The sequence below is a fragment of the Fulvia fulva genome, chromosome 10 (genome assembly GCF_020509005.1).
Source record: "Fulvia fulva chromosome 10, complete sequence".
Lineage (NCBI taxonomy): Eukaryota > Fungi > Ascomycota > Dothideomycetes > Mycosphaerellales > Mycosphaerellaceae > Fulvia > Fulvia fulva.
The window spans coordinates 1,160,831-1,181,913 of NC_063021.1; the positions used below are offsets into that span (position 1 = coordinate 1,160,831).

At 53.8% G+C, this 21,083-nt stretch overlaps 9 protein-coding genes across 9 annotated transcripts; 3 read left to right on the top strand and 6 right to left on the bottom strand.

The window, feature by feature from the left end:
- Positions 1–54: 54 nt before the first annotated feature.
- Positions 55–1,494, bottom strand: CLAFUR5_11946 (uncharacterized protein; the record flags this gene model as incomplete). Its single annotated transcript, XM_047911094.1, has 3 exons — positions 55–971; positions 1,028–1,324; positions 1,383–1,494. The coding sequence occupies 3 exons, from the start codon at positions 1,492–1,494 to the stop codon at positions 55–57; spliced, it is 1,326 nt and encodes a 441-aa protein (XP_047767613.1).
- Positions 1,495–2,838: 1,344 nt separating this feature from the next.
- On the bottom strand, positions 2,839–3,153 carry CLAFUR5_11947 (Polyamine transporter 4; the record flags this gene model as incomplete). Its single annotated transcript, XM_047911095.1, has 2 exons — positions 2,839–2,984; positions 3,051–3,153. The coding sequence occupies 2 exons, from the start codon at positions 3,151–3,153 to the stop codon at positions 2,839–2,841; spliced, it is 249 nt and encodes an 82-aa protein (XP_047767612.1).
- Positions 3,154–3,312: 159 nt separating this feature from the next.
- On the bottom strand, positions 3,313–4,645 carry CLAFUR5_11948 (Polyamine transporter 4; the record flags this gene model as incomplete). The annotated part of the gene is made up of 2 exons (XM_047911096.1): positions 3,313–3,869; positions 3,931–4,645. The coding sequence occupies 2 exons, from the start codon at positions 4,643–4,645 to the stop codon at positions 3,313–3,315; spliced, it is 1,272 nt and encodes a 423-aa protein (XP_047767615.1).
- A 1,755-nt stretch (positions 4,646–6,400) lies between these two features.
- On the top strand, positions 6,401–6,746 carry CLAFUR5_11949 (uncharacterized protein; the record flags this gene model as incomplete). Its single annotated transcript, XM_047911097.1, has 3 exons — positions 6,401–6,520; positions 6,573–6,631; positions 6,689–6,746. 3 exons carry the CDS (start codon positions 6,401–6,403, stop codon positions 6,744–6,746), a joined length of 237 nt encoding a protein of 78 aa, XP_047767614.1.
- Positions 6,747–7,415: 669 nt separating this feature from the next.
- CLAFUR5_11950 (uncharacterized protein) lies at positions 7,416–9,739 on the top strand (the record flags this gene model as incomplete). Its single annotated transcript, XM_047911098.1, has 2 exons — positions 7,416–7,568; positions 7,628–9,739. The coding sequence occupies 2 exons, from the start codon at positions 7,416–7,418 to the stop codon at positions 9,737–9,739; spliced, it is 2,265 nt and encodes a 754-aa protein (XP_047767198.1).
- A 152-nt stretch (positions 9,740–9,891) lies between these two features.
- Positions 9,892–11,976, bottom strand: CLAFUR5_11951 (uncharacterized protein; the record flags this gene model as incomplete). The annotated part of the gene is made up of 1 exon (XM_047911099.1): positions 9,892–11,976. One exon carries the CDS (start codon positions 11,974–11,976, stop codon positions 9,892–9,894), a length of 2,085 nt encoding a protein of 694 aa, XP_047767199.1.
- A 1,226-nt stretch (positions 11,977–13,202) lies between these two features.
- Positions 13,203–15,108, top strand: CLAFUR5_11952 (Tripeptidyl-peptidase sed2; the record flags this gene model as incomplete). Its single annotated transcript, XM_047911100.1, has 2 exons — positions 13,203–13,666; positions 13,719–15,108. 2 exons carry the CDS (start codon positions 13,203–13,205, stop codon positions 15,106–15,108), a joined length of 1,854 nt encoding a protein of 617 aa, XP_047767197.1.
- Positions 15,109–16,259: 1,151 nt separating this feature from the next.
- On the bottom strand, positions 16,260–17,606 carry CLAFUR5_11953 (S-(hydroxymethyl)glutathione dehydrogenase; the record flags this gene model as incomplete). The annotated part of the gene is made up of 1 exon (XM_047911101.1): positions 16,260–17,606. The coding sequence occupies one exon, from the start codon at positions 17,604–17,606 to the stop codon at positions 16,260–16,262; it is 1,347 nt and encodes a 448-aa protein (XP_047767537.1).
- Positions 17,607–18,460: 854 nt separating this feature from the next.
- CLAFUR5_11954 (putative urea active transporter 1) lies at positions 18,461–20,732 on the bottom strand (the record flags this gene model as incomplete). Its single annotated transcript, XM_047911102.1, has 3 exons — positions 18,461–19,722; positions 19,885–20,609; positions 20,662–20,732. 3 exons carry the CDS (start codon positions 20,730–20,732, stop codon positions 18,461–18,463), a joined length of 2,058 nt encoding a protein of 685 aa, XP_047767202.1.
- Positions 20,733–21,083: the final 351 nt, after the last annotated feature.

The window sequence follows — 21,083 nt, forward strand, 5'->3', positions numbered from 1 at the left end:
ATTCTGTATTACTGCTTCCTGTTGTAGCTGGCTTTGCTGGGCCAACACCTCATGCTATCGGCTCACAATCGCATTGAGCATCGGTTGTGAGGGCTTTTGTGGAAGTACTGTGTCTCCGTGAGTGGCGTATGGTGGATAGGGTCGATCGTCAGGCGGCTGGTATACTGGCGAAGGCGGCAGCGGAGAGCTGATTCGAATAGGTCTTCCATCGATGTCTCTGGGAGTCTCCGATCCTCTCAGCGGCCTTGACGGATCATGCGGCCTTCGTGGTAGTGTCAGGGATGTCCTCGGACCAGCTTCGATTATGGTATCGATGGTATCGTTAGGTCCTCCCCACCAGCACATCTCATCGGCCTCAATCGGCATCACGGTCCTTCTTATCGAGCCGGCCTTTCTTATCGATTCGCCAAAGCTGGAGCCTGGAGACGGTGATGTGGCGCTCGTCGATAGCGAATTCTTGTGAAAGCTGGATCGACGAGGCGAAGAGGTCGTGAGAGTGCCATCTCGTGAGGCGATGACGAATTGCTTCAGCACAGCGATCGAGCCGCAACAGATGCCGACATATATCTCAATGAAGGACCAGGTATTTATCGGTGCGGCATCTCTCAGCGGCTGCGGCGATTGTGTATAGACCTTGATCGAGTAAACCCTCGCACAGCTGGCAAGGGTGGAAAAGCCGCCACAGGAGAATGCTGCAATGATGCCAGCCTTCCGGAGTCGTGAGCCTGGCACTTTCAGCAGGACCGGAATCGGTAATGCGAGCATAATGACATCCGTGATGATGGTGAAAAGGTTGGTCGAGTAGAAGAATGCGGTGATGTCGATGCACTTTCCAGGCGTTTCTGGGCTCCAGTACCTCTTCATCGGGATGCATTGTGTTGAGAACACAACCACTGTCGTTACGAATTGCAAGCAGAGCGCAGCCATCATCGCAATACTACAATGGTAGAAATAGTTTCGCAGCTCTTTTGCTGTGATGAACAGTCAGTGCTATCCACCGAGCCAAAGTAGCCAGAGGGAAGCTTACCAAGTCGCAGGTACATGAACATTATGGATATTTTTACACAAAAGATGGACCAATAGTAGAAGATCTCCTCGACATAGACCGCCTGTATTGCTCGTCTTGCCCAGAATGGTGGAACATCTTCCAGCTCGAGCCCAACTCCCCAGCGGATCGAGACGTATGAAGCGATGGTGAAGGCAAAGGCGAAGGCGTATCCCAGGAACATGGCCAAGTCGTCGTTACCGATCGTCTTTCGCCGGAGTACTAACATCATGATTCGGCATGCTATAGCGAAGGTGCCGATGAGTGTAAAGATTATACCTGACGGCGTGAATAAAGTCAGCGGTAGAGTAGCTCTGCTGGACAATTTATCGCTTACCGATGACAATTAGAGCCAAACGATCCTGTGTCATAGCAAAAGTGTCGAACTTATGTGGCTCGAACGCTGTCTTCTGTTGCCACGCGCTCAGATCTCCATTCGGCGAAGACATCGTGGGTAGGTTGATGTTCAAATCGGCTGTCTGAGTTCACTCCGTTGAGTGCAGGTAGGTGTCAAGGCATGTAGAAGTATGTCCGAGGGCAGAGGACACATCCAAAGCTCAGCACAGCATTAGACAACAGCGGACCCAGTGCTCCCGGTCAGAGGGAATCTTGGAAGGGCCCACAGTATCTTATACAACCAGGCAAGACATGACGACTACAGTCAGTCTCGATGGCATGGCAAACGTTTCCACCCGAGGGGTAACAGTCCCTCGAAGAGGCGTTAAAACTCTGCCAAATGCACTGCCACGGGTCCGTTGGCATTATAGTCAGCCATTAACAATGAACCAGCGTAAGGATCTTGCTGTTACAACCTGCAGGCAGCTGGTGGAAATGCAGGCACAGCGCTCGTAATTATGCGTGATGAAACAACCACAGCTCGAGGTTCTCCAGATCGAACACCAGCACCGCTTGTGGAGGAGCCAATGTCGAAGCGGGAATGGGACTGGGATGAGTGAGGAGGTATTGGGAGGGACCCTGTGATGTTGGGCTCGATGACAGTCCCTACCGAAGCCCACAGGTGCTTGTGGTAGGGCTGTCGTCGTCAGACCCTGGGCAGTCGCGGTTGTTCGAGTCAGGTTGGTACCGAGGTGACGAGAAAGGTTATGCCAAGATTAGAGGCCTCGTGCAGAGCAGTCCATGCTCGGCGAGATCGCAAAAGCCGCTTTGGGAAATGTGAAGCTCGATCTGTATGGAGTGTCGCCGGTGATATGATTGATGTCATGGTGGAAAGGAGCGATGCTGCGCTTTTGAGACGGAGCAGTCGTGGTGGGTTTCACTTGGCGCCTTCGGGATCAAGAGCTGGAAGCACTTTGCATGAACTGCAATATGCGATGAATACGCGTGCTGTCGATGACCACCATGCATTTGAGGCGTTCGTTGCGGTCGGAATGTGGCCAGTCACCGGTATGACCATGAAGGGAAGGCACCAAAGCAGCAAGCTGACTGATCAGAGATGCAGATATACTTGCCGCCTGCAAGAGGCAATACGGCAACCGTCAGGCTGAAGTGCATGCGTGTAAGGCGATCGAGAGTTCTGCGACAGAAGTATGTCGTTAAAATAGACGGATGCTCGATTGCGCTTGAGACCAGCAGCTTGAGTCGTGTTGTCGAACTCGCTACTTATGGGTGGCGGGTCTCGATGTCGTTTTGAGTGGCCTATCGCCTCATTTCTGTTAGCTCGATCGTTATACCAAAGTACAGACCAAATTCGAGACGTGATAGATCGCGCCATTTTAGGCACTTCTGAATGCCCAAATGCCCTGATTCAATACTGTAGTGATTTCTGTCGTATTCTAGTCTTTGATAGTGTCATAACGACTCCTGCGTCTGATTGCGGGTCCGTATTTGAAGAAGATGAACGGAATGGGCAGCATTGCCACGCAGACAAAAGCTAGCAGTGATGTCGCCCAGCCGATGCCAAGTGCTTCGTACATTTGGACTATCATCACATATTAGTCGCAGGGCATGATATCCATATGAAAGGAGTCATTAGGGAGCGGCGTACCTGTCCACAACGGGAAGCATCCACTGAGAATATATCGCAGCAGTCCATTTGCAGCCATGGCCGAAGCACCGTTCAGTGGTCCGTAGACATCGATCGTATACATACTGCTTGATAGGAAGAGACATAGATTGCCCAAAGCGAAGGGAATGCCGGCCAGAATTGGAGATATCCAGTGAACGTCGCTCCTGGCCGTCCAGGCGAACCAGAAAAGATTGTTTCATATCAGTCCTCATCGCTGGCAAGCCAGATGCGTAGCAGAGACTTACCCTATTGGCAGAAATATCGCGCCCATCATGCCCGCATACAGTCGATGCTCCGGTGCAACAGTGGTTTTACCTCGATCCAGTGCCTCCTTGTGAAGCTTTTGATATATGAGCCTGTCGCAAAGGACGGCTGTCACCACGGCGAGGAGGACACCCACCAGGTTGCCCAGGAAAGCAAGACCCGTCTGCCATGTATTGAAACCGTACACAGTCCCGAACGAGAAAGGGAACGCCGGCAAGAATGCGAACATGATACAGAAGGCAAAGGTGTTGTACACGGCCAGGAATCCTACTATAGGCTCCGTGAACAGCATGTGAAGCGGGCGGAAGAGCGTAACAGTGAACATGGTTTTCCAGTGGGATGGATCACTCATGTTGGGTCCTGGAGGTGGCGGTAAGTTGAGCCTCTTCGCTCGACGTTGCAAGATCACCTTCTTGTACGTCTCGTGCATCGGTAGACAAGTGAGCATCGCACACCCAGCAATGATGACGTTACACCACACTGTCCACTGCCAGCCTCGAAATTGGGCAGCGAATCCCCCAATGAGTGGGCCAACTGGTCATAGCATCAACGTCAGCAGACCTTACATACTTTTATATCGTACTGTTGCACTTACACGATGGACCAAGGAAGGGCATCATGATGAATAAGGACGTCGACAATGCACGGTCTCGCGCATTGAAAAGGTCGACGTTGGTGCCCGCTCCCACGGCTAGGACTGGAGCTCCAGCCATGCCAGCGAGAAGTCGGCATATGACCAGTCCAGCGAAAGTCTTGGACAGACCGGCACCGACGAGGAAGAGAATGTTCACAGGCGCGGTGACTTTGTACACGGATGATCTCCCAAATGTCCTGTCCATGTTAGTATGGACCCGCGAACGTGCATCGCTGCCGAATACTGACTCGCTTAGTGGTGCAGCAATCATAGGTCCAAGTCCCAGTCCGATGACATAGACAGTCAGAGGCACGATTGCCGCAGTCCGCGAAATGCCGAAGTAAGACTGTAAGTCTTGGTTCGCAGGCGAGATCAACGATGAACCCACTGACACCGAGAACGCCCATATAGCTGTGGGCCAGAAATGGCAGGCCTTCTTGAGGAATGTCCAATTCAGAGGATTGTGTGGATCGTCAGGTCCACTCCAATCCTGAGCTGTGACGATCCTGTTGGAGGCTGTGGGCATTTTGCTGTCAACTTCAGTCTGAAGCTTCTCCAGGTCGTCTCCAGTCCTCGAGGGAGACTCTCCATCGTGGCTGCTTCCTACATCGTTCGCTTTCATGATCGATCCTGCGTCTGGATCCTGGCTCTGAGGCATCCCATCAGCTTTGGACATTGTCTTGGCCACCACAGCAGAGAGAAGATCGACCGACTGGTCTTGTCAAAGTGAGGTTTCGTGTGCGTGGGTGAATGTCGTGGAGTGGATGTCATGGAACGGCGGCTGGCAAACCCATAGATCTGCGGCTGTAGCTCATACTTATCCTGAGCGGCACGTTTGCCATGTGCACATCCCCTTGGCGCCATGTGGTGATGGCAGTTGCGGCACGAGAACGCCTTCCCGCATGCCCTACGCTAGTGAACGCTGCATTAGCAAGTCCACCTTGACTGCAACACAGCTCCATTTCGTTGAAAGAGGCGCCTGTGAGTGCCTGGGATGGGGCGTCACATGTTATAAAGCTCCAAACCATCATCGCGATACACTGAGTACTTCACCTTTCGACATGATGGTGGCATAGTGCCATAACAACGATAGCCGAAGCTCGTCCGCAACTCGGTTAAGCTGTATGTGAAGATGTACTACCGACCAATTCGGCAAGTCGATGAATCCTTCGTGTTTGATGATCACTCATCAATGTCTGTCGCAAGCCGCGCTTCAGCGTGATCACTATTCCGCGGCCACATATTCAGTATGGCACTCTGATAGCATGCCGTCTTGCTGAGCAATACGCATGACGGTCGACAGCTCTCGATCACGCCTTTTCAACGCCTTCATAGGGTCGTGAGGCAAGTCTCTCTTCCGACCAATCACGCGAGCTGCCGCAATGTGCACGCGGTTTGGAATGCATGGGACGACGTGATTCTGATGGGTGACTGGCCTTGGGCGTATGGGCTGCGCACTTTTAAGGGCTCTCAACAGAATAGGTGGCCGTCTGTATGAGTATTTTGGTAGTCTTCTGATCGTTCCATGACAGAATCGCAGCGCAGCGACTCCTTGCAAAGCAGGAGCATTCGAGCAGATGTCGCTTGGGCAACACCTACGTTGCCTACGGTGCTCAAAGCACCCTACGCAGATTATGCTCGTTATCACTTCTGGAGTGCTCCGGCCGCCTCTTCTGCCAGGAGCATTCCTTCGCTGTCCCGAATCCTGGCTTGAACATTCTTGGAGCAGTGCGTAGTGTTTGACCACCAAGAGAGGGTACAGGCCAGACAGGTGGCGGCCGCAGTGTGCTGTGAAGTTGCATGAGGAAGAGACGCAGGGCCATTGCGAACTGCCAAGAGTGAACCTGTGTTCAAGGACAGTGGAAGTCACCAGGGCGCACAGGCGTGTCCACACCGTAATGTTCAGGTCCTGGCTCTCTGCATCTCCTGAGATACATGCACTTTGGATGGGCTGTAACCGCGTGTCATCTGAAACAACTTGGAGTGAATCTCGGTTACGACCGGTACCTCGCGCATCTTGCTTTGCTGCTTCCGGACGGCAAAGAGCTTGATGGCAAATAGAGCGACAAACAGGAGGGTGCTAGAATGAACAAGCCTTGGTGAAGGGATGCGGAGGACTTGGCTCGGGAATTGTCAACCAGGGATTGGCTCCGGCTGTTCACGTCACTCTCAGCAGGCTAAACTCTGCTTGGCTTGGCCTTACTCAAGCGAGAGACAGCTCCCACCTCGTTTGGCTTCAGATCTGCGATGCAAGAGCAATGCACTTCGGCATTGAGCTCTTTCCGACATGTGCTTCTCTCCTTGCTTCGTAACGTAGACCTCAGCATTCACTTCGCAGCTTTGTAGCACTTCCTGACCCTCTGATCGTCCGCACGACTTGGAAAGCTTTCCGGCGCATACTACCTACAAGCACACTTACCTCCAGAACACCATGGCAGACTGCGGCTTCATCCCACTTCCCCTCTGCATTCAGTGTGGCACTGATCAGAACCCTTGTCACGTCAAGGTCGTCGGCCCAACACTAGGATTCGCAGTCGGCGTCGTCATGGCAGTAAGCATCTCTCGGCATGCATAGCGGTGTTCGGACGAGCTAATGCCCTCAGATTGTCTGCTGGCCGGCCTCAATTTTCTGCGGCTGCTGTGCGACAGAGACTGGCAAAAAGTGAGTGACGATGCAAAGACTCTTGAATTGTGATGGCTGCTGACATGCGTGCGACAGGATGCTTGGTGCACCGGCCGACACGTCTGGAGCAGTTGGTAATGCCATACCCTTCTGATGCCTCGCCATATTCCTCGAAGCCTACAAGGATCCTACCTAGCGCGCGAACGTACACAACGGCCGATACTGTAGAGACGGACACACACACGATGATACAACAGGAGCAACGAGCGGGTTGAGTAGCAGCGGGGGACCACGGGGATGGCGATCACAAGATCCTCTTGCAGGCAGGAAGCGAGAGCGTTCATCCGTGGCGCTGGCTATCGACGGTCAAGGAAATGTGCAGGCCGCCATGATCTCGATTTTGCTGCTTCCAGCGGCTTCAAACCTTAGGCACGCATCAACTTCATAAGCAAGTGCAAAAGCAGCTCCATTCCACCACGAAACCCCTCCAGCGCGACCTTCTTCTACGACATACATATTGTAGATTGCACTGACAACAACAACAACAAAGCCGCCGTCCGCTATTGACACCTGCATGTTCTGCGTCCGCTATTTGCGCCACCACATGCACGAGCGCAAACACCGCATCGCCGCGCGCGTCGGAGACAGAGGCGAAACGTGCTGAAAAGCGAGCACATGGACACAGAGCGCCAACGCCAACGCCAACTCCAACGCCAACCACCACTTGGCTCACTTTACGCGGGACGGAACTCGTCACACTCAACCGCACCTCGACCGACACACACTCGGACACACACCACTACACCACCACCACAAATCCTCAATGATTCAACAAAGTTCGCCACCAGACGCGCAGCCGCCATTTCCATACAACTTCGGCCAGAGCCCATCGACTCGCAGGCATAGCAGCGCTCCAAGGACAGATAGCACGCTAGACAGTATGGAGGAGTTGGGCTACGACCAAGTCATGGCAGAGGTAGGAATCACGATCGCAATCCGGGTGATAACGCTTGCTAACAGCGTATCGTGTACAAGTTAGATGATTTCTATGGCTCATCTCCTCTATCATTGTCTCCCGCAGCGCCTTACGATAGCAACAACAATAAGCACACCGACCTCAAGCGAAACTCCAAAGGCCACGAAATGCTCCTCGATGCGCCTCTCTCCCCGGTCGAGATACCAGCGACTAGAGCAGCTTTACCTGATCACGAGCTACGCGAATCTCCGGAGCTCGCCGAATTGCAGAGCAACCCATGGACGGAAAAGCCCCAAGGACCGCAGGAGTTCGATTTACCAGATGCACTGCCCATGGCAGTTGCGGAAGACATCCCTGAGGAAGACACATTGAAGCTGACGCCACAGCCACCAGACCTGAGCTTCCTCATACACACAACACTCTCTCCTGGCGTGAGTCAAGTCATCCGAAACAGTCATGAACAAGAGCTGTCAGAGTTGCCACAAACACTGCAGGATCAGTCACCGATACTGGAGAACACTCAAAACATTCCAGACGCCTCATGCCCAGAGCCAGAACCCGAGCAAGAGACGTCGGCATTCATCGTCGACGGCAAGGCAGCAGACGAGCCACCAGTCGAGTCTGCAGAATCTTGGCCATCATCGTCACCACCATCAGAACCAACTTCGCAAGAAGAACAGCAACCTACCGATAACGTGCAGGAAAATCACGTGGCACCTATGCGATCTGAGCTGGAGCTTCCCAACATCAATAGGGTGTATGCAGTTCCAAGACTCGAAGATGAGACCCAGGTCACTCCAGGTGCTTCTCTGCCACGCAATGCCGAACTCCCGGGTTTGGGAGAGCAAGAGACGCTACCCAGTCTGCATAACTTCGAATACTCCGGCTCCGCGCCACAGCTGCCGACATACGTACCTTCGAACATGATGTTACAGGCAGCCTCAGAGGTTCTACCACCGCATGCCACGCCAATCGCAGCCTCCAGCAGCCATAGGTCAGAGTTACATGCTGAGATGCGAGCAGAGGAAGATGCAGCAAGCTCCCCGATACGCCCTGCGCCCGTTTCAGCATTCAGAGATCGTCTCAACAGTACCCCTGGGCAGCTTGCTCAGTCCAGTCCATCTTTAGAGTGGTCTTTGGACAGGTACGGCAATATTCTGTTCGAGGAAGAGGAGTCCGACGAGGAGTCTGGAACGGAGCTGCCAAAGCCGAAAGAGACTTCGCCAGAAGATAGCGCCATCGAAGTCGCAAAAGCACCTCCCCGAAGACGAATTCAGCCTAGCAAAGTGCGCGTGGATCCCAACAAGCCACATTGGGCTCAACTCAAGAAGCCTGTAGCTAAGAAGCCCCCTCCAAGGATCAAACAAGTGCCTGTGCAGAGAACAGTACCATCGCCACCTGCACCCGGGTTCAGATTTCCGCCAGCGCCAACCGTGTCAACTAGAGCAAGCGCAGCTCCAAACGGAGAGCCCAGACCCACACGAAGCATCAAACTCGAGGAAACAGGGTCTTCACTGAGCGACTCATCATCGAGAAGCCCATCGCCGCCAGCAGACGACAGAGCCAGCATACCGTACGGCCATCACGCCGCTCCTTTCCCTCCGTCCCGTCCACCTCAGCCCCCACAATACACACGCGCTCCATCAGCGCGACTTCAGCTCCAGCAAAAGCCCAGACCCAAGCCAGCCAAGACCCGCAAACCGCACCAAAACCTCCTCGCAAGCATGGTCCCACCCGAATTCGACAACACCGGCGGCTCCTTCGTCGAGAAAGCTCTGCACGAGAACGAAGTCACCATGGACGGCTCACCACCACCTCCCGGCCAGCAAGGCAAAGTCTCGCGGAAGCGTGCGTACGCCCCCGAGGACGACGAGATCGCCTACGACGAGGAAGGCCACATCATCACAGCACCAAGAAGACCAGTCAGAGTGCCGGTGCCAGTGCCAGCGCCAAAGCGCGTCAAGACCGAGGTGAAGCCGAGAGTTCAGCCCAAGGCGCCGATGAATAAGGAGTTGATGAGTATTGTGGGCGCGACTGTTATGGCGGATATGCAGCCTAACAGTCCGAGGAAGACGAGGAATCAGAAGAGGGAGATGGATGCGGTGGCGCCGAATGCGAGTGCGGCGGCGAAGAGGAGACATACGAAGCAGGGGAAACTTATTGCGGGATGATGGATGGGTTTGGGGGTAGGTTTGGTTGGAGTGCTGCTTGTGGGAGGAGTTCTGAGGGCGCTGAAGGTTTGGAGGGTGGGATGGATAATGGTTTGAACATTGAGCTTGGCTTTTTCGTCTATGGTCTGTCTATACAATGGCTTGGTCTGATATCAGCCTTTGGCGAAGCTCCACAGATGGATAGCATTCGCCAAGAAAAGCAGCAGCGCTGTCTTCACCAGGTCCGCTCTCACGAAGCTACGTGGACGTAGCACGTCAAAGGTCTTCGCACTGTCCGCGAAGCACATCGCCGCGATGATTAAGCTCGCACGCAGGATCCAGTCCCCTAAAGCCACGAATGGCGGAAATCCAAAGGCGACACGTTCGGCCATGAAGAGCTTGACTGCGATCCGGCGGTAGGCGTCGTCCTCGGTGCTCGTCCGCTGGGCGTAGCGGTCGAGTTCTGAGAAGTGGAAGGATCGTATGTCCACGATGTCGGAGTTGGGATCGTGGTTACTGGGGTTGCTGGGGTAGCTGGCGGCTGCAGGTGGGCATCGCAACCTCTTCAGTACGTTCCAGCGGAGGTTGTCTGCGATGCCAAGGCTGTTGTTCTGTCCTTCTAATCGAGCGGCATCTTTCAGTGCACTTAGCAATGCAGGAAGCGACTGGGCGCCTTCGATGGAGACGGTGCGGTTCTTGTCATCGGTCGCCAGGCATTCCCGATCAAAAGCCTCTTTCGCATGGGCATAGTGCACAAAGCGACTGTAGAACGCTGGTGAGAGGACCTTAATCGTAAGCGTACTCTTGTGATCTTCTCCGTAGGTAAAACATGGGGAGTACAGCACAATCTCTCCACCCTCGCTGTGCGCCGGCTCGTAGATGACTCGCAGCGCTTTGTCGGTATTCTCCACGGCATCCGTTAGAAACGCTCGGAAGACTTCTTCAAGCACGACCTCGTCGTCTGTGTAGGACCTTCCGATGCTACCTTGAGCGGTCTCCGGTCTGTACCAGACGTGAAGTTTCCGGCGGAAGAAGAGTTTCTGTGCTTCCCAGACTATTCGTGGGAATGTGAGGAGGCCGACCCACCACCAGGATAGGATGAATTGAGTGAGCTGGAAGGTGGATACTGCGGTGGGTGAGATTGGCGTGCCCTGTGACCAGACGCGTGCGATGAGTTTCGGGTGGTCTTTCGAAGACCGTAGAACGATTGTGTTGTCAATGGCCAGATGACCTGTTTCTTGGAACGCGATGAGGGGATCCTTCGCTGTGAGAGAGTAGGACCCTTTCCGACTGTTGAACGGGGACACATGGAAGTCCTTACTCCAAGTGTCGGTGAAAGTGATGGCCTCGGTGTCGGAAGGTGAGTTCTTCTCGAGCTCGTCGTCCTTGGTCTTGTCGGCCTCAAGCAGATACATTCTCCTTTCGTCAAAAGTGTTGTTGACTTCAAGTATCATGTATCGCAGGTGCGTATCCGAATCGTAGAGGTACCAGAACGACACAGGATTGAAACTGTAGCCCAGAAATCGCGGCGCCGTGACGAGGTAGGCAAAGGCATAGTCCCGATCGGTCACGCCTCGTGTGTGGAGATAGCGCTTGAGCCTCTCACCGAGTGCTGCTTGATCGTGACCGCGGTTGAGGTAGTGCTTGGAATGTATGTCGAACCATGCCGGCTTCGGACTGTCTACAGACAGTACGCTACCAATGCGGCCCTCAAGTCCGACAGGAATACCAGCGAACAGGTAAGAGTAGGAAAAGGTATGCTTCTCGGGGAACATACGAGAGTGACTGGTCCGACTCGTGATCAACAAGGGCGGGAGGAGTGCTTCCTCGATGCTTTGCACACGAACAGGCGTGATTTGCTCGGCCGCTTTGAGCTGTTGACCGCGATGTACAATCAGCCCGGCGAGAACAGCACAAGCAGCAAGTAAAGGAAAGACTTGGAGGTAGACGTTGAGTGTTTCACTCGTCGGATTGAGCCATTCCGCTAGGTCTCGGAAAGTGTATAGCCTCCACGCTCCAGTCAGTAAGGAATAGATGCTGTGTAAGAAGAGGGCGAGGTAGAGATCTTGCACCCAGATGGCATCGTCTAGGAAGATTCGGAGTAGCCAAAGTGGTTGGAACAGCAGTATCCGAGCAGCAAATGTGCGGTGTGGGTGTGTGAATATGCTCCAGAAAAGGGTTGACGTGGCCCACAGACATGCCAGGACTGTGGCTATGGGAATTTCGTTCACTTCGGCGGCGACGACGTCGGTGCCCATCCTCGCCTCAAGCGCTTGTCACCGCAGCAGCCGGCAAGGCGTTGATATTGAATTCGACATGATGTGTCAGCGACGATGATGGTGTTGTCGTCGGGCAGTGACAGTTAGTTGGTGGACTGGTGGTGCGAGATGCGTCCCGTGGCGGTCCCGGAAGCCGTTCTGGAGAGTTGCCGAAGGCAGTCCATCCTCCCCGGAGACCAACTGCATACAGTACGACTATCATGCTGATCGTGCAAGATTAGCCATCACAAGGGGTGCAACATGGCGCTTACAGTCGCACGGGCGCGGGTCAAGCAGCGGTGCACCACCTGCAACGAGCGACACACTTTGCGGCCGACAAGATGAGAGCGGCCTCCTGCTTCCACCGCACTTCCGCGGAAAGCCTTTTGTATAACTACATAGTTATAAAATACAGCTTCTTTTTCGAGACGAACTCAAAACAGGGGGTTGCCTTGCTACGGAGTGCATGCAATTTGGGCAATAGTCAATACATGCTGAGAGCAGGCTTGTGTGCTCGCTGACAGATGGGACCTAGCGAGAGAGACTGGAAGCATACGCTTGGCCATGTGCAGCTCCCACGACATCAGAGGGATGGAACGTTAACAGGTCGTGAATAGGGTCCAACAACAACACACCGCGAACCGCAGACCGGCATACTCGGTTGTGTCTGCCGAGTCAGACAGCCAGAATCATATCCGTCATCTACCTGGAACACACGAATACGATACGGTGCATGCTCCCGATGACTTGAGCACCAGGTCACGACAAGGATGGCCTTCTGCGCACTGCCATCCTCGACAAGCAGCACTCTCGGTGCATTGATCCAGACTCACCCAAGACATCACCCGCCATGGCTGCTTCAATATGTCGAAGGTGCACAGTCCAACATTTTTCGGCAAAGAGTTTGTTTCCCTTGCTGCATTGCCACGCGCTTGTCTTCGTCCTTTCTAGCACGGAGTTGAGGTGCTCCAAGACTTCCAAGTGCACAATCCTTCCCAGCTAATCTAACGACTCAAAGTTATATCGCACGCGAACATACCACATCCTTGCCGTGCACATTCTCTCTGTATCCTCAAGACAGCAGGCGTCGGTCTTCTCGATGCTCCACGCCGCCATTTTCAGACTTCACGTCGCTCACTAACCACAACATCTACCATTATTTTCGCTTCAATTCCAGGCTTTTTGACTAATACGTTTTTTTGATACCCGCCTTTCACTCAACAATCATGCGACTGTACCATCTGTTCGCCCTTGTGGGCGCAGTTGACGCTCTCGTGATGGAGTCTCTTGAAGATGTGCCTGAGGGCTGGAAGCGGGTTGGGTACCCGTTTCCAGATGACAAAGTTTCCTTACGAATCGCCATGAATTCCCCTGGCCAGAGCTTGTTCGAACAAACACTACTCGATATCTCATCGCCAGATCATTCGAGCTATGGCCGGCATGTCAAGCGCGATGAGCTGAAGCAAATGCTGAGACCGACTTCCGAAGCGACGGCAGCTGTCACTAGCTGGCTGAGGCAAGCCGGCGTTAGCAAAGACAGCATTGTGGATGATGGAGATTGGATCAATTTCGTCGCATGCGTCGAAGTTGCAGAGAGACTGCTCGACACAACATTCGAGATGTACCAAGCTAGAGGGGGCCTCGATAAGATCCGGACTTTACGCTACTCAGTTCCAACAGAGCTCTTTGGGTAAGTCTAAGCAAGCCATGGAAAGAGACAAGACAAGTCTGACCGGATTCAGCTTCATCGACATGATACAACCGACGACGCGCTTCGGAGAATTGAAAGAACAAGGCGAAGCAATTCACGACAGCGAGACTATGGGACAAGCACCTGCTTTCAAATCGAGCCTACAAGGTGATGCATTGAAAGCTCAAGTCACGCCAGCTCGGCAACAGGCTGGTCTTACTGCAGACGGTACCGAGACCCAACAGAACGGATGCATAGGTTCAGCCACACCCGCCTGCATTCGAGGACTCTACAGGATGCCTGCCTATCCGGACGAAAACATCATCGACAACACCACCAGTGGGTTCATGGCGTTCTCTAACTTTCTCGACCAGGTCCCTCGATATGAGGACCTGGATGCCTTCCAAGCTGAATATGCGCCTTACGCAATGGGCCTCAGCTTCTCAAGCGAAAGCATCAATGGCGCGGCCAACGATCAGAATGCCATCAAGAGCAACGAAGGCAATCTCGATGCGCAGTACATGCAAGCTCTAGGATACCCCGTGCCAATGCACTCTTACATGACGCCTGGCATCGCTCCACATATCAAAGACCTTGATCAACCCACAGGCCCCGGAAACAACGAGCCCTACTTGGACTTTCTTACATACCTTCTGGCACAAGACGACCAGGACCTGCCGCACACCATCACAACGTCATATGGCGAGAACGAACAGTCCGTACCGATCCGATACCGCAGAAAGGTCTGCGATATGTTCGGACAGCTCGGTGCTCGTGGCGTGTCCGTTATCTTCGCCTCGGGAGACACAGGCGTCTCGAGTGCCTGCCAGACCAACGATGATAATCCACGACCACGCTTCGTACCTACCTTCCCGGCGACGTGCCCGTGGGTCACGGCAGTTGGCGCGACCTATGGCTCCGAGGAAGGGGAGCAAGCCGCCTCTTTCTCGACTGGTGGCTTTTCGGAGTCGTTCCCGCGACCAGCGTGGCAATCCGACGCCGTAGAGACCTACCTCGAAGAACTCGGCGATCGCTGGGACGGCCTCTACAATCCGAACGGTCGCGCAACCCCAGACGTCGCCGCGCAAGGCTACCGCTTCCACATCGTAGACAAGGGAAAGGAAAGTTTCATCACTGGCACCTCGGCTGCTGCACCCGTCTTTGGTGGCATCATCGCCTTGATCAATGCGAAGCGGATCCAGGCTGGGAAGTCTCCGCTTGGATACCTCAATCCTTGGATCTATAGTACGGGAAAGGACGCCTTGAATGATATCACTATGGGCGGTTCGACGGGATGTGATGGGACGGGTTATTATACTAGTGGCGCTACGCCTTATATTCCTTATGCGAGTTGGAATGCCACGAAGGGGTGGGATGCGGTGACGGGGTGGGGGACGCCGGATTATCCGAGTTTGTTGAGGTCGGCAATGGAGGCGCCGTGATAGCTGCAGTTTGAATTCGTGGGTTTTGTGTCAGAGTGAATACACTTACAAAGCTCGAATTTCGATTATTAAGCGTAGCGACCGAGCGCTAGCCACACCGGAGTACGAGCTTGCGAGTACGTAGGTGAGGCGTCAGCGAGGGAGTGAAGCTCTATACCAGCCCTCAACTAGCCTTGGCGCCCGCTCTGATTGGTCAACTTTCAAGTTTGAGGATCACGTGACCTACCGCACTGTGCCTGATGGCGAACTCGCAAACATATACTCGTCGCTAACGCCTATGTCGTTGTATAATAAGCACTGTACGTCGGGTAGCGGTAGCGTGGATCGCACGCTACTTTGTAGTCTAGAAGGGTTGGTAGAGAGCTCCACTCCGCTACGCTTACCTTTGGAGGTTCACAACCGCCAACAGCACATTTTTACCCTTCCATATGGAGTTATGATCATTTGGCCTGTAGGAGTCTGGTCTTGACTCCAGGGATCTCGACAACGTGGTCGCTTGTATGAGATCACCTGCGCTTCGCAAACATAGGAGGTAAATTCCTGGCTTGAGTTACAGTATTCACCACACCGCAGTACCACCAATTCGCTAGCACTACAAGAACGCCATCCTGCCTCATGCCTCCACCTCCAGTCACCACATTGACACACTCACAAACACATCTTCACCAAGGGCCACCGATACCAAGCCATAAACAGCAATCACCAGCTCCACCAGAAACATGTCCGAAATTACGCGATTCCCAACTTCAAAGAGTCCGACCGTCAAGGTCACGGAGTGCTACAGCTGTAATGTATCCGTCGCTTCAGGATCATCACATTCGACTACTTGCTCCACCTGCTCAAGGTCCTCGGGATCATCATCTTCACAATCCTCTGGATCCTCCAGATCTTCCTCCTCTTCGGGGGATTTGGGTTTGGTTGTTACGCAGCAGACGACTGTCTGTGGATGGCGGGCTGGGAAGGGGTACACTACGAGGTAGAGACTGGGGGGACGTATCTTGCAACGGGGTAATTGTGAGTCTATACCCAAGTGGTTGAAGGGCGAAAGCTCATTATATCACAGAGGACTTCTCAAGGTGGATCGACACCGGGTGCTGTACTCATAATGTCGTATTTGCTCCTACGGCGTAGCTCAACAATCTGCAAGACCACTAATACCTCGTCAAAGCCGGCGAGCCCTCACAAGGCGGCGCCGAAAACTTCGTCTGCACATAAACTTTCTGCATATGATCCTCCTTCTTCTCAAACTTGTAGTACACCTTCGCCAAATCCTCAATATCCACTCTGTGCGTCACCATCTTCAACGGATCAATCTCGCCACTCTGAATGCGCTTCAGCAGCTCCTCCCAGTACAGGTGCACGGGCGCCTGTCCGTTGCCGATGAACCTGATACCACGCTCCATGAGAGATCCAATGTTGAAGTTGTTGGTGTATCCAACGTAAACACCCGTGATGCCCACGCGACCGAAGTTCCGCACGGACTCGATCATCTCGTTGAGGATCTCGGAGGTGTCTGTTTCGAGGCCGAGGGTAATTTGTGCAGCGTGGAACCAGCCTTTAGGGTACTCTCCGGCAACACATTCGAGAGCGACGTCTGGGCCGCGGTTGTTGCACATTGCCTTTAGCTTCGAGACGACGGCTTTGGTGCCCTTTAGCTGCGAGAAGTCGACAGTTTCGACTCTGGGGTACTTCTCCTTCATGTAGTCCAGGCGCCAGTTGCTGTCGATGACAATGACTCGGCTTGCGCCGTGCAGGAAGGAGAACTCTGCTGCCATCTGTCCGATTGGTCCCGCGCCCCATACGGCGACGACATCGCCTTCCTTCACGCCCGTGTCGACCACGCAGTTCCAGCTCGTTGAGATTACGTCGGAGAGGTAGAGACCCTTCTCATCTGGCACATCGTCTGGCAGCTTGAGGAGGTTGACATCGCCATATGGTACACGGGTGTACTCTGCTTGGCCTCCAGCAAATCCTCCAGTGAAGTGGCTGTAGCCAAACATTCCTGCGGTTCGTCCTCCATACATGCCGTTCTCGATCGTGTTGGAATTCGTCTTCTCGCACTGCGAAGACAGCTTCTGCTCGCAGAAATAGCAGTCGCCACAGGCAATCTGGAAGCTCGCCACGACCCTGTCGCCCTTCTTCACGTTCGTCACAGCTGAGCCGACCGAGTCTACGACACCGCAGAACTCGTGGCCGAGGATATCTCCCTTCTCCAGCACGACGACACTTCCATGTAGGAGGTGAAGGTCACTGCCGCATACTGTGCTGCCTGTGATTTTGAGAATCACATCTTTGTCTTCGACGACTCTTGGCTTGGGGACTTCGATCATCTCGACTGTGTTCTTTCCCATCCAGGCCAATGCCTTCATCTTCTCGCCGCTTGGGTCGGCATACTTTTCGCGGTTTCGGTCTGGGTTGGTCAAGTTCTGCTCGGTGGTCGCATTGTCGCCGTGGCCGATGACCTTCTCGAGCTGGGCTGCTGCTTGTGATAACGCCATGATTGCGGTTCAAATTGTGATTGTATTGAGTACAGAGGAAGGATTCCCAGATGTCTAGGCACTTGAGAATAGAGTGCACTCCTGACCTGTATGCCTTCATAACTACAACCACGAGAGATCTCTTCCCGTCGCGTACGCAACGTCATGATGAGGTGTGATGTGCTTCGCGTGTTGCCATGTGCTGGGAACGATTGCTCTCCGCGAATAATGTCCAAGCATGAGATGGAGACGGAACGTCACCATTCTGCTGCATCTCTTTCTTGCTCGGCAGTCGTGTCATGTCTTTGTTTTGCTGCCGGAAGGTGTGGCGTGCCATTTTGTGGAGGATGAGGTCAAGTTGGCTCGGGTGCGGACTTCCCTCCGACTCACTGACAGGACGGTCATTTTCAGCCCCGTCGATGAGGCTGAACTCAGGCGCGATTGGCCGTGGACAAGGGAGAAGGGGAAATACACGAGGTGCGAGAAGGAATCGGTCTACTTTATATTCTGCTCGTGACGGCCATCAAGGTGGACCACATGAAGCGACACGGTCACGCATTGAGCAACCACAACCCCGTGTGGTTGTAGTAAATCACGCAGGGGAATGGCTGGCACGATCACCGAATGCCGTGGATGCCCGGCCTCCCACACGACTGTTTGCTGCAGACCGGCGGCAGTCGTCAGTTACGTGGACAATGACGACGACAGTTGCGTCTCGTAAGTGCTGCTCCATCACCAGCCTGCTCGTTCGTCACTGCGCGCATCAGTCTCGATGGAAAGAAATGTGGTGACTAGCAGCTCAGGTCAGAAGTTCTCATCATTGTTCGTGAAGGTCTGACGTAGAGTCGGCAACATGATCGGCCATGAAGATACCCTCAATCTTTGCCAACCTCAACCTCAGGTGGGGTGGCTGTCTTCTTCCGGTGCTTCTCCTCAGAATCCGACTCCTCTCTGCTCATGCTCGGCTGGCCGTGATGCACAATGGGCTTGCCCTGACCAGTAACATCCCTATAGATCGCCTTCGTAGTCCTCAAGCTAGTGCCCCGACCTTCCCAGAGCGGATACAAGCCAACACAGAAGGACGAGCAAAACAGCCACAATATCCCGACCGAGACCCAGCCCGTAAAGAACTTCTTGCTAAAGATATACCCAGAGCCATACATCGGCATTGGCCACAGCACCAAGAACGAGACGGCAAGGTAGAGAGTCAGGTACCGAGCTATCTTGGCCGCACGTTGCAGCTTCAGTTGCTCAGCGGCTTCCTGCTGATCAGAATATGACTCGCCAGGGACTTGCTCGATGTCCATATCGGCGGCGGCAGCCAGGTCGGAGTCGTCGCCTTTGCGAATCATCTTCATGGAAACCCAGTCGTACTTGGGCGAGCGGAAGACGAACGATAGGATCGGAATGAAGATCATTGGTGAGAGCAGCGAGACCACGTTGCCGACAAGCATTGGGTTGTTCGATCCGGTGGTGTCGACACTGAGTTCGCCGTATTGAGCTTTAGTCTGCACCAGCCACCCGGTCAGGGAGCACGCAAGCGCGAGGCACGGGGAGAACGTCGCAGCTGTCCAGGACTGATTGGACCAGAGGAGTGACAGCGAGGCAGGTAACACTGCGCCGCTGATGATGACTCCCATCAGGAGGTAGAGATAACCCATACTAATGCCGGCGTAATGAAGACCTGTCGAGAATCCAGCCATGATGATGGCGTAGACAACACAGCTGGTGTGGCTTATGTAGATGAGTCTCCGGCCACTTGCATTAGGATTGATGTAAGTCTTGTAGATATCGTAGGTCCAGATGGATGAGACTGCGATGAGCTCTGCGGACATAGCACTGGTTACGGCCATGAAGATTAGCAGTAGCGTAGCCACTGCGCCGCCTTTGCCCAGCAGGGCGACAGCGGCATCTGGAAGCACCAGTCCAGCGCTGACATCAGCGGGATCCATTCGGTTCGGATATGTTGGGAACACTGGGTTGTTCTCAAGTGCCAGTGCGGATAAACCCATTGTGGTGGCGCACAGCCAGGGAATAGCGAACCACGAAAGACCGCCGGCGATGTAGCCTGGTAGTGCGTGAACCGGCGAAGCAGCAATCGCCTTGTTGTAGTAGCCGTTGTCCATGAAGACAGTACCTACAAGCAGAAGGGTGTTAGCCATACTCGAGAAGCACGTGGCAGTGTCTGCGACCACAGAGAGTGTGAGTGGCGCAGCAGAGCGCCCCATGCAGCGCATGTCTTGCACACCCCACCAGGTCTAAGCCATTGCTCGATACATTGTATCCTTCAGTAACGTACCGAAATTACCCACGATATTGATCACGAAGAAGATCGCACCCTCGTGGGACCTCATGGTAAGATAGCTACCACCAGCATTCCCTTCGACTGGATGTCGCTCCGCAGCTGCCACCAGAGCGTCATATACCGCCCCTGGGCTGCCTAGAATCTCGTTGGTCGCGTATGCCGTAAAGGCAAACAGGAAGATAATAACCAGGATCACAACAGTATGGACGTAATCGGTCAAGAAGGTCGCCTTGATGCCACCAAACATGGTATAAAGCACAACGCCAATCGGTAGAAGGAAGCAAGCAGCAGCTGTCGGTACACCGCAAAGCGACGTTACAACTGCGCTTCCACCTGTCAGGAGCATAGCAGTCACCAGGATGTTCGTCATCAAGCCGAAGACGATGTAAACGCCATGCGTGACAGCGCCGTACCGGGCGCGGATGACCTCCAGGAATGTGTGTGCATTTGGTGCTTTCCTTTTGAGTTCGATGGCCAGGGTGGCGAACAAGATGACTTGTACAGTCGCTCCAGATGCATACCAGAAGGGGCCTGAGACTCCGTAGTTGTAGGCTACCGCTGATGATTGTAGGAGGGTCGCTGCCCAAGTCCATGAAGATACGACTGCTGAGGATACAAGACCAGATTTGACTGTTCGACCGGCCGTGCTGAAGGCTTCCGAGGTCTGGAGCTCATTGTTATAACGCTTCAACACAAAAGTGGTGAGCATCATCCCGAAGCTATACTTCATTGTCAGACAAGTTCAGCTCCAAATACTGTTGCTCGACTTACGCAAAGAGAAAGCCCAAGCCAATGACAATGCCATAGCCGGTGGCTTTGCTAAGAGGCGGCTCTGCTGCCATACTGTGCTCTACTTAAATCAGCACTGCCAGATTTCACAAGAAAACCACACCACAATCTCAAAGAAATCTCTCTCGTCGACTCTGATATATAGTCCCAAGCACAGCGATAAACTCTTGACGCCAAAAAACTGTCACTCGATACCAACAGTAATGCCTGGCATCGCGTGCCGCCGGCGAGCCTATGCTGATCGACCATTTCCGACAATTGGGATTCTTTGACTGGCCGTGGACACGCTCCGATAAGAGGGCGTTCTTGAGGTTGCGTCTTACTGCGGTGCAGGGTGATGCTAATCGATCAAGCGAGGAAGTGCTGATAAGGAATTCTTGGCAAAGGCTGTTAGTCAATCAGAA